Genomic DNA, 13,640 nt, shown 5'->3' on the forward strand with positions numbered 1-13,640 from the left:
ACGCAGGGAAGTGTTTTCCGGCTCAGGACGCATCTTCCGTAAGGTCGGCATCCGGAAGTTCCCGGAAGTGGCTGGGCCGCAGGTTTCCGGTACAGGTCGGGAAAAATGGCGGTGGCTGTCATGTTCCCGGCTCTGACGCGGGTGAGGAGACTGAAAGGTCTAGGGTCCTAGGCGGACCACAGTGGAAACTGAGTCTCGTCTTCCTCTGCAGTCTTGGAGACCGCGAGGAGCATCCAAAAAGCCTGATAGTCCAGGGCAAGGGCAGACCGAAGGAGAGGTCGATCTTGCAAAATTTGGATATTCAAGTCGCTTCCCCCTTTCCTGTGTGCATGTCTTGTAGTATAGTTGAACAGTTAGTCTTCCTGCGAGACCCAGTTCAGATTTCAGCTATTGCCTCTGGGAGTTGGCCCGACCGCCCCTGGGAGCCCCAAATCTCCGTTCTTAAGTCTTTCTGTTCCAAGGTCTTCTCTAATATATCATTTCACATCGCATCATAAGGTCTTCTTTTTCATTGTAGATGTTTATCACTATGTACTTCTCTCTTAGTACTACTTTTTGCTTTCATCTAATAATGTTTTGTATGCTGTGTCTTTAGTCTCATGATAATTTCCAATTTCCCTTTTGATTTCTTTGACTCATTTGCATCATTGGTTAAGTGTGTTATTTAATTTAGCATATTTGTAAATTTTCCAATTTTCCTTTTGCTATTAATTTCTAGTTTCACCCCATTATGGTCAGAAAATATCTCATATAATTTCAGTATTCTTAGACTTGTTTTGTAACTTAACATGTGATCTGTCCTGGAGAAAGTTCTCAGCGTGCTGGAGAAGAATATTTAGTCTTGCTGCTGCTATTGGGTGGAATGTTCTGCGTATGTCTGTCTGATTAATTGGGAATGAAGTCTTGTTCTAATCCTCTATGTTTCATTATTGTTCTTCTGTCTGGAGGTTCTGTTCATTATTGGAAGTTATGAAATGAAATCTATTATCGTGTTGCTATTTCTCTCTTCAATGCTGTCAATGTTTGCTTCATATATTGAGTGCTCTGATGTTGATTGCATATATATTTATAATTTTTCTATCTTTCTGGTGAATTGACCTTTTTTATCATTATGTAGTGTACTTTGTCTTATGACAGTTTTTGACTTAAAGTCTATTTTGTCTGGTATGAGTAGGGGCTTTCTGCTGTTTTTGGTTACCATTTTCATCCTTTTACTTTCAGCCTATGTATATCCTTAGGTCTAAAGCAAGTCTTTTGAAACAGAGTATAGTTGGATCTCTTTTTTCTTTTTTTAATCCATTCAGCCACTCTGTGTATTTTGGTTGGGGACTTACATTTATATTTAAAATAATTACTGGTAGAGAAAGATTTACCGTTGCCATTTTGTTCATTGTTTTCTGTTTGTCTTGTAGCTTCTGTGTCTCTCTTTTCCTCTAGTCATCTTTTGTGTTTCATTGCTTTATTTTTTTTTTATAGAACCATACTTTGATTCCTTTCTAATTTTTTATTGTGTATCTGCTATAGGTATTTCCTTTGTGGTTATTGTGGGACTTACACAAAAATATTATAATTTATTCTAAACTGGTAACAATTTAACTTTAATCTCATACAAAATTCTATTCTTCTATTTCTTCCTACTTCATTTTATTGATGTCACAGTTCCATACGTTATATTGTGTGTTTATAAACATACTCTTAAGAAATGTTTTTGCCTTTTAACTTCTATGCCAGAATTAAAAGTGATTTATGTACCACTGTTACAGTATTGAAGTATTCTGTATTTGTTATACATTTACTTTTGCTGGTGAGCTTTATACTTTCATACGCTTTTGTTTTGCTGTCCACTGTGCTTTAGATCCTTTGGCCTTCTTGAATTTGTTTTTTTTTTTTTTTGCATTTTTCTGAAGCTGGAAACAGGGAGAGACAGTCAGACAGACTCCCGCATGCGCCCCACCGGGATCCACCCGGCACGCCCACCAGGGGGCGACGCTCTGCCCACCAGGGGGCGACGCTCTGCCCATCCTGGGCGTCGCCATGTTGCGACCAGAGCCACTCTAGCGCCTGGGGCAGAGGCCACAGAGCCATCCCCAGCGCCCGGGCCATCTTTGCTCCAATGGAGCCTTGGCTGCGGGAGGGGAAGAGAGAGACAGAGAGGAAGGCGCGGCGGAGGGGTGGAGAAGCAAATGGGTGCTTCTCCTATGTGCCCTGGCCGGGAATCGAACTCGGGTCCTCCGCACGCTAGGCCGACGCTCTACCGCTGAGCCAACCGGCCAGGGCCATCCTTCTTGAATTTGAATGTTCATTTCCCTTCCCGAATTTGCGAAGTTGTAGCCATTATTACTTCAAATGAGCTTTCTGTTCCTTCTTCTTTTCTTCTCTGGGATTCCATGATGTGTGTAGTGTTTTGCTTGTTGATGTCCCATGAGTCTCTTAAGTGTACTTTTCTTTCTTCTTTATTTTTCTTCCTTTGGGTAAGTTAAAATAACCTATATTAGAGTTCTTTCTTTCTTTTAAAAGATTTTACTTATTGAATTTGTAGAGGCAGGGGTAATAGAAAGTATTGACTTCACTTTAGTTGTTCATTGGTTGCTTGTTGTATGTGCCTTGATCAGGCAAGCCAGGGTTTTGAACCAGCGACCTCAGCATCCCAGGTCAATGCTCTATCCACTGTTCCACCTCAGGCCAGGCTACTGTTTTTTTCTTGTGATTGATGAGTCTGCTGTTTAACCCCTATAGTGAATTTTTCAATTCATTTATTGTAGCCTTCAGTTCTAAAAGTTCTTTTTGGTTCTTTTAAGTGTTTCTCTTTGTTGATACTCTCTTTTTGTACAACACTCAAGCCATTGTTTTGAGGTCATTGAACATTTTGATGACAGTTATTTTGGATTCTTTGTCATGTAATTCACATTCCTGTTTCTTTAGGGTTGATTTCTCAAGATTTGGTTTGTTTGTTTGTTTGTTTTTGATTGGACCATGTTTCCTTGTTTTATCTCATCCTGTGCACCTTTGTGTTGGGATTCATGCCTTTGAAAGAATAGCCATCTCTCATAGTCATTTTAGACTGACTGTACAAGGAAAGACTTCACCAACCAGCCCTACTGGAGATTCTGGTGGGGGTGGGGGTGGCTCTCAAGTCTTTAGTGTAGATAGATTCTCTCTGGGTTTGTGCATTCCCACCAGGGGGATTTGCTGGCTTTTTTTCAGGAGCTCATAATCTCTTCCTCCCTCTGGTGTCTGGCTACGGTACTGCAGGTTCTCTGGAGCTACCACAAGCTTCCTAGTTCTCTTGGTCTCAGTAGCCCCTAGGCTTCTAGAGTATCGCAGATTCTACTAAAACTGCAAGGTGGCCAAGACAAAAACCAGTTTCTTGAGCAGCTCCTTGGAAGGCAGGAATTTTGGATGCATGCTCCACTTTTCTTTCCCTCTCAGGGGAGAAGCTGCCAAGCTGTGTTGTCCTCTGTCTACTGTACCATGGGTCCTCTGGAGCATGGTCAAGCCATCCAGCTCTCTTCTGTTTTCAGAGTCCCCCCAGGCGGCTAGAGTATGCTGGGTCCTGTCAGTGCTCTGAGACGGTGAGACAGAAACCATTCTCCTGACACCTCCCCAGACAGCTGGAACTTTAGGCGGACATTCCAACTCTTACCTCCCCAGGGAGAAGCCAGGAGTTGGAGGTGTTCTGTGCTGAGCCAGGGATAGGGACCATGGTGAATGGCTGTGCTAGAATGCCTTTGTTCTCAGCAGCACCCAACCTGGCAGCCTTTCCTGTCAGCACTGACATTCAGAGAGGACAGAAACTGGCCGGTTGGGCAGCCCCCTGAGAAGTCTGCATGTCAGACACGTGTTTCAGGCTTCTCCTCCTCCAGGGAGAAACCGGGAGCTGAGAATCTTCTTCGGTTGCACTGGACTGAGCCAGGGGGAGGGACTGTGATGAATGATGATCATGAATTTTCCTTCCAGCTTTGACGCAGCTGCCTTTGTGCTTGCCTGGGGTTTAGGACCCTTTAACTGGTTTCTGGATTTCTCATAAAGGTGACTGGCCTGTGTGTTGTGGAGTTGGAAGTCTGCAGGCGAAGGAGAGTGTGGGGCTTCCTGTTCTGCTGACATGCTAACGTTACCTTCGCATCGCATCTTGATAGTTTTTGCCCTTCTCTAGATTGAGGGCCCTCAAAGGATTAGGGTCCATGCCATCACTGTCTGCTCAGATTTTAACACAGTCCGGTGACTACAGTATAAACCATACCAACCATACCATAAGGGAATGCAAAGGAAAGAGGAAATATTTCTGCTGAAGAATTTCCGGAAGGACAGTGGTTAAGAACCTGTTTGCAATTAGAGCTAGTTTTCAATTCCAACTACAGTTACTACAGACATGGGCAAAAGTAGGTTTACAGCTGTTCTATGGAAAGAGACATCAGGTTATGATTGTTACAATAGCTTTATTTATTTATATAGTGACGGAGACAAAGAGAGGCAGAGGGACAGACAGATAGGGGCAGACAGACAGGAAGGGAGAGAGATGAGAAGCATCAGTTCTTCATTACAGCACCTTAGTTATCCATTGATCACTTTCCTATATGTACCTTTATGGGGGGGCTACAGCAAAGCGAGTGACCCCTTGCTTAAGCCAGTGACCCTGGGCTCGAGCCATTGACCTTAGGCTTCAAGCCAGCAACCTTTGGGCTCATGCCAGTGACCATAGGGTCATGTCTATGATCCCACACTCAAGCCAGCGACCTTGCCCTCAAGCTAGTGAGCCCTCACTCAAGCCGGATGAGTCCATGCTCAAGCCAGCGACCTCGGGGTTTTGATTCTGGGTCCTCCACATCCCAGTCTGATTCTCTATCCACTGCGCCACCACCTGGTCAGGCGTACAATAGCTTTATTAACTCAAAGGAATGTTACAATGCAACTGGAAGCCTCCTTTGCCCACCCCTGTATTTAGGTGGCCTTGGTAAGTTTTTTTTAACCTCTCAAGCCTCATCTTCTTAAGCTGTAAAGTGGGATCCATATCAGAATAACTTCTTAAGGACTAAATGAGAGCAAATGCATTTAGCACCAAGTAAGTATTGAATGGATGACAGTGGTGTTATTTGATGTTGTTAAAAAATGTGGTTTATTTGTTTCAGATGCTTGCTCTGTCAAGGCACCACCTAGTGTCTCCTTTGCTCAGCATGACATCATTCAGCCGTTTCTACAGAGGTGACAGCCCGACAGATTCTCAGAAAGATATGATTGAAATCCCTCTGCCTCCATGGGAGGAGCGAACTGACGAATCCATAGAAACCAAAAGAGCCCGCCTGCTGTACGAGAGCAGGAAAAGGGGGATGTTGGAAAACTGCATTCTGCTCAGGTAGGGAGACGGTCTCAGCGTCACTTCTCCTTGACTGGAAATGGCCCTGTAACTTCTTTCTTTCTCACTTTTTAGCCTCTTTGCTAAAGAATATCTGCACCGCATGACAGAGCGTCAGCTGAACCTGTATGACCGCCTGATTAACGAGCCCAGTAACGACTGGGATATTTACTACTGGGCTACAGGTACTGGGCATGAGAAGCAGCAGCATGGGACAAACAGGGTGACTGGGGCTGATCTGAGTCTGGAATGGTGTCCAAGGCAATTTTCTTTTACTCATGCAGATAGACGCTCAAACACTTCTCAAATGTTTGCAAAATGTACAAAAATTTGTTTGATTAGTTAGGATTCTTTGTTTGCAGACAATAGAAACCTCTCCTGTGTAACTTAAGCAAAAAGGAAATGTAGAGACGTTGGACAGGGGTCAGAGGAAGGTTGGAGAAAAAGGAGGCTGAGAATGGAGTAGATTCAGACGGCTCGATAACTGCGCAGCAAGAGTTCCTCAGTAGCCTCAGTCCGGCCCGGCCTTTGTGAGGAGCAGGATGTCACTGGGTAGAGTTAGGGTTAGTAATGGCTGTGAGTCCGAGGGGTCCGCCCTGGCTGGGTGGCTCGGTTGGTTAGAGCATCGTCCCAATATGCAAAGGTTGCCAGTTCGCTCCCCAGTCAGGGAACATACAAAACAGATCGATATTTCTCTCTCTCTCTCTGTCTCTTTTTCTTTTTTCTCTCTCTTCCTCTCGCTCCCTTTCCCTTCCCCTCCCTCTTCCCCCCCTAAAATCAATAAATAAAAATTTTAAAAGTCCAAAACAATAATGGCTTAAGCAACACCGAGCTCTGTTTTCCTTTCTCATAACAGAAATTCAGGGCAGTCACATAGAGGGTTTTTCTTTTTTAATGTGGACACATTTGTTTGACTTCCTTAAAACCCCACCTCCCCCGGGCCAACATAGTGGGGTTCTTCTTTTTTTAATTTTTTTTATTTATTCATTTTAGAGAGGAGAAGGAGAGACAGAGAGAGAGAGAGAGAGAGAGAGAGAGGAGAGACAGAGAAGGGGGGAGGAGCTGGAAGCATCAACTCTCATGTGTGCCTTGACCAGGCAAGCCCAGGGTTTCGAACCGGCGACCTCAGCATTTCCAGGTCGATGCTTTTATCCACTGCGCCACCACAGGTCAGGCCATAGCGGGGTTCTGAAAGGTCACCAAGTCGAGTCCTCTTGATTTGCTACTCCTTCACCCTCAGCGCATGTCGTCTACCTTCCGATCCCAGACGGCTGCGGAGGCTGTCTGTCATGCCCGTATTTCCCCAGGAAAAAGTTCCGCGTTCTTCATAGAGCCTTCTCAGGCAATTAGACACTGTACTTCCACTTATTTTCCATTGGCCACAATGTAGTCACATGTCCGGACTTTGCCGTAAAGAAGAAATAATACAGTCTATTCCATGTGTCCAACTAAATTGGGATTGTATTATGAAGGAAAAATGAGAGAGGGGTATAGGGGACATCTCACCCATTTCTCTCACACTCTGGGGCTTCTCTTTTTGTGTTTCCACTCAGTACGCACCATAAAACAAGCCATTCTGTAGGTTCCGAGATAAAATGTGATAACGGATTGTGCCTTTGGTTCTGTGTCAGAGAAGTTGCCTGATGTGAAGTCATAAAGCTTTTCTCTCTTCTACGAATTTTATAGTTTTATTTTTATTTATGTTTTATTTTTTCCTTTCTTGATTTCAGAGAGAGAGAAACATTGATTTCTTGTTCCACTTATTTATGCATTCCTTGGTTGATTCTTATACGTGCCCTGACCAGGCGCACAACTTCGGCATATCTGGAAGACACTCTAACAAACTGAGCTATCCAGCCAGGCCTTCACGTCTTCTATATTCTGACAGGTTTTCTCTGTACTTGTTCTGTCAACAAGAGCAGGTGTTGATATCTCCATCTATAATTGTAGATTTTTTATTACTCCTTTCAGTTCTCTCAGTTTTTTGCTTCCTATGTTTTGAAGCTTTGTTATTATATGAAGAAATATTAGGACTGTTATAGCTTCTTGGTGAATTGAGTCCTTTAGCATTTATAATGTCTGTCTTTATTGCTGATAATATTCCTTGATCCAAAGTGTCTGATTATAATTTAGACACTCCAGCATTCTTTTGATTAGTGTTTGCAAGATGTGTGTTTTTGCACCTGTATAGCTTTCTACTGCTACATAATTAATGACCACAAACTGAGTGACTTTATACACCTGTTTGTTAGCCCATTGCTCTAGATCAGACAGAAGCTGTGCCCACATCTCACAGTCTGAAATCAGAGTCGGCCGTTTTTCATTCCTGCCTGGAAACTAACTTCAGGCTGTCAGAATGAGTTGTAGGACTGAGATCCCGCTTGCCATATTAGCTGTTGATCTCTTTCAGCCCCGATGAAGCCCCTCTCAGATCTTTGCCCTATGGCCCCGGCCATCTCAGCAGGAGAGATCCTTCCTCACGTGGAGTCCTTCTCACGCTTCAGATGTGTCTGATTCCCCCTGTGTGTCTCCTGCTGCAGAAAGCTCTGCTTCTGTGGAGCTTATGTGATGAGATCAAAATCACCTGGATGATTTCCCTGTGCTCGGCCGCCTGTGCTGTAGTAACATATCCTGATCGTGGGAGGGAATACCATCGTGTCTGCAGTCCTGGGGATTACACAAGGCGTGTATGCCTGGGGAGTGGAAACACTGGGCCCACCTGGCCGTCTGCCTGCCACACCGTTCTTTTGCTTGAAATTGAGCTTCTTGTAGACAGCATATGTAGTCTTTATTTTTTGTCCAATCTTATGGTTTCTACCTTTTCCTTGGTGTGTTTTAGCCACTTACATATAGTTATCAATGTGATTTTATTAAAATCTGCCATCTTTTTGTTTCCTATTTCTTCCATCTATCCTTTGTTTCTTTTCCTCCCTGTTTCCATGGGGTTTTTTAATTGAGTATTTTAAACTTCATTTTACTCCACTGGTAATTTATTATTTATACCTCTCTTTATAATTTTTTTAGTGATTGCCCTAGGGTTTGCAGTATGCATCTTTAATCACAGCCTACCTTCAAGTAATATTATACTGCTTCATATATAATGTAAGAACGTCACAATAGCACACTCCGTTTCTTCCCGTCTTTTGTGCTATTGTCATAATTTCTGTTTTTACTTATGCTGTGAGCCTACACTACCTTTGTATTGTTTTACCTTAGAGTTATCTTTAGAGCAATTTAAAATAAGGAAAAGAATACTTTATGAATTATAACATATATAGCATATATAAATACACAGGTAACATAATATATAACATTGTGATGTATAAAGTACATTATATTTTATATTTAACTTCATTTTGTCTTATGAGACCTTCATTTCTTTATGTAGATCCATTTTTTTTTATCTGGTATCATATTCCTGAAGAATTTCCTTTAATATTTCCTGTAGTTCAGGTCTGCTGTTAGAAATTCTCTCAGCTTTTGTCTCTTTTTTATTTTATTTTTTTACAGAGACAGAGAGTCAGAGAGAGGGATAGATAGGGACAGACAGACAGCAATGGAGAAAGATGAGAAGCATCAATCATTAGTTTTTTGTTGCGACACCCATTGATTGCTTTCTCATATGTGCCTTGACCGCGGGCCTTCAGCAGACCGAGTAACCCCTTGCTGGAGCCAGCGACCTTGGGTCCTCGCTGGTGAGCTTTGCTCAAACCAGATGAGCCCGCGCTCAAGCTGGCGACCTCAGGGTCTCAAACCTGGGTCCTCGGCATCCCAGTCCGACGCTCTATCCACTGCGCCACCGCCTAGTCAGGCAGCTTTTGTCATTTTTGAAGGATATTTTCTCTGGGTATGGAATTACAGGTTCACAGTCTTTCTTTCAGCACCGGATACTCAGGGGCACTTTTGTTCCTTTGCTAGGCTGTTAGTACAGAGAATTGAGTCAGTCTGGTTAGGAACTGAGCTGGATTTGGGTTTGTTGCTTTGGTTACCTGCACTGTACCACCAGCTTCACAACCCTCAGGTGCTACCATGTGCAGTTTTGTGGCTTGCCTAGTTTCTGAGAAGAGGTCGCCATATCTTTGTTCCTTTCTATGCACTGCATCTTTTCATTCTGAATGTTTTCACCAGTTTATGTTTGGTGTCTGGCGTTCTGAATATGATGTGTCTGGCGTTCTGAATATGATGTGTCTGGACGCTTGGTTTTGGTACTTGCTCTGCTTAGGGTTCTCTGGGCGTGTTGGGTCCAGTGACACTTAGGTTACACTGTCATTTCATAGCGTTTGCATTCTGTTTTGTGTTTTTTATTCTTTTTTCTTTATAAATCAGTTTTGGTAATTTGTGTTGGATAATATCTATTGCCTTATCTTCAGTTCCCTAATTTTTTCCTTGACTTTAGGTCTTATAGTAGAACTGTTGAGGTCATTCTGCTTCTTTGCTTATTTTTGTTTTTAGCATTTCCATTGGACTTTTACAGTTTCTAACTCTCTGCTAGAATTCCTCACCTGTTCATATATTTTGTTTTATTCTTCTACTCAGGTCTTTAGCATATTAGTCAGTTACTTTAAATTTCCTAATAGCCTAACACCTGGGTCATCCCTTAGTCTGTTTCTGTTGATTGCTTTACCTCATCATGGTGTATGTGTGTGTGTGTCATAATTTTTGATTGAATGTTAGGCATATGAGGAAGACAGTAAAGACAGAGGTGAGTAGTATTTATGCCTAGAAACTGGCATGCTTCTGTTGGGCTGCTGGGTGGCGGTCAGGTCAGTGCAGTTAGGAGTAGGCGCGCTTTGTTTCTGTTACTGCTTTCCTTCCCTTCAGCGCCCCAGCCTCTGAGGTTACCATGTGCTTAGGGAGGGGCCGAGTTTCCCAAGTTGTTTCTCCATGTTCCTGTTTTACCCTCAGCTTTTGGCCTTCCTGTATTTCTGTGCCCGGAAGGGAATCTCTCTCCCTGCTTTTACCATCTCCCAGTTGTAGATTCTTGTTGTTTTTTACTTGGTGCGTGTCAGTTTGGGGAGGGGAGGTTGGGAGAGCATTCTCCGTGATCCTGGGCCAGCGTCAGTCCCTGCGGCCCTGGGTCTCAGAGGTGGGCCTTCTCAGTGACCTTGCCCACCCCACAGGGGAGAGGATAGATTTTTCTTCTACCAGCTCAAATGGGTCCTCAGATGTGCCCTGTAAGATACATGATTTGCTGTCCCACTTGCAGTCACTGGTGGCTTTTGTTCTGAGGAAGGAAAGGGCTGGACTGGGCTTTATACTTTGCAGTGTTTTCTACTCCCCTCCTCCTGGCCTGACTGCTGACAGCGCTTTCTGCAGCCTCCTGTTCTGAACCGTGTCTTTGTCAGGAACATATTCAGTGAAAGTTTGTTGAGAAGAACCTGTAGGTGGGTGTGAACTCACCTGTCTGTGGCTATTCCATACTTGGCTTTTCATTAAAAATTTTATTCATTAAAAATTTTAGCCGAGCCTGACCAGGTGGAGGCGCAGTGGATTGAATGTCAGCCTGGGACGCTGAGGACCCAGGTTTGAAACCCTGAGGTTGCAGCTTCAGCATGGGCACACCAGCTTGAGCACGGGGTCACTGGCTTGAGTGTGTGGTCACCGACTTGAGCGTGGGATCATAGACATGACCCCATGGTCGCTGGCTTGAGCCCAAAGGTCGCTGCCTTAAAGCCCAAGGTTGCTGGCTTGAGCAAGGGATCACTGGCTCAGCTGGTCAAGGCACATATGAGAAAGCAATCAATGAACAACCAAAGTGTCACAACTACCAGTTGATGCTTCTCATCTCTCTCCCTTCCTGTCAGTCCCCCCTAACCTCCCTTGCAAAAAAAAAAAAAAAAAAAAATGTAGCTGAATCTTTTTCTCTGCCTGTGTCCTGCCCAGTGTCTCTTCCTGTGCTCTGTCTCTCTCAGGTGAGCAAGTGCTCATGTCGTTTCTCCTTGGAGTCCTTAGATTTTATTCTACGTGGTTGCCCTGTGACCTCAGCTCTCTGATGACTTCAAGAACACTCATGATGTTTGTAGTGTATCTGGCTTTTTGTTGTTGGAATGAGAAGTGTTCTTTCCCACTTCCAGCATCCTCTGAAGCTGGAAACCGGGAGAGACAGTCAGACACACTCCCGCATGCGCCCGACTGGGATCCACCCGGCACACCACTATGGGGCGATGCTCTGCCCACCAGGGGGCGATGCTCTGCCCCTCCAGGGGTTCGCTCTGCCGAGACCGTAGCCACTCTAGCGCCTGGGGCAGAGGCCAAGGATCCATCCCCAGCGCCCGGGCCATCTTTGCTCCAATGGAGCCTTGGCTGCGGGAGGGGAAGAGAGAGACAGAGAGGAAGGGGGGGGGGTGGAGAAGCAAATGGGCGCTTCTCCTATGTGCCCTGGCCGGAATCGAACCCGGATACCCCCGCACGCCAGGCCGACGCTCTACCGCTGAGCCAACTGGCCAGAGCCGGAGGAAGCTGAATCTTGATCTTATTTTGATCATTACAAAGAAACAGGTGCCTGGTGCCTGGTCCGCTGGACGCTAGGCCCCATGCTGAGTGAAGGGGAAGTCAGACTTGGTATTGAGGAATTCCCCTCCTGGCCCTCCATTTAGTCTTGACAGGCGGGTAGTTCCAGAATAGGTTTCCTAGCGGGAGGTCTCAGGGAGGAGAGAAGGCCAGAGGCAGCAGCACGCTGCCAGACCCCGCCCCGCCCAAGGCGAGCAGCACGCTGCCGACCCCGCCCCGCCCGAGGCAAGCAGCCGCTGCTGACCCCGCCCCGCCCAAGGCGAGCAGCACGCTGCCGGACCCCGCCCCGCTGCCGGACCCCGCCCCGCCGGAGGCGAGCAGTACGCTGCCGACCCCGCCCCGCCCCGCCCGAGGCTGGCGTTCTCCCGGCTGTGCTCTCGGTCCTTTGTCCGTCCAGATCTGCTTCCTTAGGGTCATGTCGCTGTTGTGGACTCTAATAGCCTTCCAATAAATTCCTTTTTGCTGAAGTTTACTTGCGTTACTAATTTCTGTCACTTAGAACCAAGGACTTTTGCCCCAGGAAATTTATAGACTAGAAGGGGAAACATAATGCCTAGAAAAGAACTGAAATCCTAAATGCAGAGCAGGATAGTACAGCCGAGGTGGGACAGGCCAGAGGTCAGTGCACTTGTTTGTAAAAGACCGGACAGGACATTTCAGTCTTGTGGCCATATGTTCTCCGCTGCACTCCGCTGCTGTGGCACACAGGCAACCGTGCCCGATCTGAGCCAGCGGAGCAGCTGTCCCAGTAAAACTAGTTCCAGACACGGCTGCCATTGTTTGCCCGCTCCGGGTTTCAGGTAGAGGCTGCTGTGTGTATTTAGAGGAAGAATAGACACAGTCTGTGTCTGCCGAGGCTCTGGCCAAGGCCAGAGTTTCCAGTTTCAAGAGCCTTTTGCCTAAATATTGACTGATTGACATAATTCTTTCTGTCCATTCTTCCTTTGCAGAAGCAAAACCAGCCCCGGAGATATTTGAAAACGAAGTCATGGCACTGCTGAGGGAATTTGCTAAGAACAAAAACAAAGAGCAGAGACTGCGTGCTCCAGATCTCGAATACCTCTTCGAAAAGCCGCGTTGAGCTGCGCACACTTCCTGCCGTAGGGGCTCAGTCCACGGACCCTCGCTGCTTGTGACGGGTACTGGCTTGGGCGCCCTGCCTTCCCTTCGCGCTCAGCTCACCCGGCCCGTCCAGCCTGCCCCACGTGACGGGCCCACGTCTCTCCCAGGACATGGAAGTGCTCCGTGTCTCATTCTAACACCTTTTTCCGCTCTAGGCCTCAGAAGGGGTTTAGAAGTGTGAGGGCTTCCTCTAGCCACCCAGATATGTGTGAAATCATCTTTAAGATTAAGTCACCTACAAATAACAGTGCTGAATTTACTTCCACTAGTTTCTTTCTGAAATCAAGAATTTAAAAAGGAAGCAGATTTTCTGTTATTTCATAAATGTGTATCCATTTTCCCTATAGAAAAAGTGATTAAAGAAAAATTGCAAACATTAATCATTTTTGTTATTACTCCTTCCACTTAAAAATTTTACATGCCCAATAACTGCTTTGAAAATTGGCTAATTAATTTAAAACATCTTTTAAAAGAAAAGAAAGAAAAAGCGGTTTGTCAGCGTTGCGGCCCCGCTGGTCTGGTCCCTGGCTGGCCTCTGCCACAGGAGGGCGCTGTGGGAAAGCTAATGTGGCCGCTGGCGCTTCAGCGGGAGGCGTGCTGGGCGCAGAGAGGCAGCCAACTGCTCCTGCTGCTGCACGGACAGCTTCCCCGGGCAGCC

At 45.7% G+C, this 13,640-nt stretch overlaps 1 protein-coding gene across 1 annotated transcript; it reads left to right on the top strand.

The window, feature by feature from the left end:
• The first annotated feature begins 9 nt into the window (after nt 1-9).
• SDHAF2 (succinate dehydrogenase complex assembly factor 2) lies at nt 10-13,362 on the top strand. Its single transcript, XM_066251664.1, has 4 exons — nt 10-141; nt 5,127-5,350; nt 5,426-5,535; nt 12,811-13,362. The coding sequence occupies exons 1-4, from the start codon at nt 106-108 to the stop codon at nt 12,939-12,941; spliced, it is 501 nt and encodes a 166-aa protein (XP_066107761.1). The 5' UTR covers nt 10-105; the 3' UTR covers nt 12,942-13,362.
• Nucleotides 13,363-13,640: the final 278 nt, after the last annotated feature.

This window comes from Saccopteryx bilineata, chromosome 1, assembly GCF_036850765.1.
Source record: "Saccopteryx bilineata isolate mSacBil1 chromosome 1, mSacBil1_pri_phased_curated, whole genome shotgun sequence".
NCBI lineage: Eukaryota > Metazoa > Chordata > Mammalia > Chiroptera > Emballonuridae > Saccopteryx > Saccopteryx bilineata.

Bases quoted from the DNA above. Each gene is read 5' to 3' on its own strand.
- SDHAF2 (XM_066251664.1), top strand. From the start codon at position 106: ATGGCGGTGGCTGTCATGTTCCCGGCTCTGACGCGG. The intron at 142-5,126 runs GTGAGGAGACTG...TATTTGTTTCAG, and splicing joins TGTTCCCGGCTCTGACGCGG to ATGCTTGCTCTGTCAAGGCA. The intron at 5,351-5,425 runs GTAGGGAGACGG...CTCACTTTTTAG, and splicing joins GAAAACTGCATTCTGCTCAG to CCTCTTTGCTAAAGAATATC.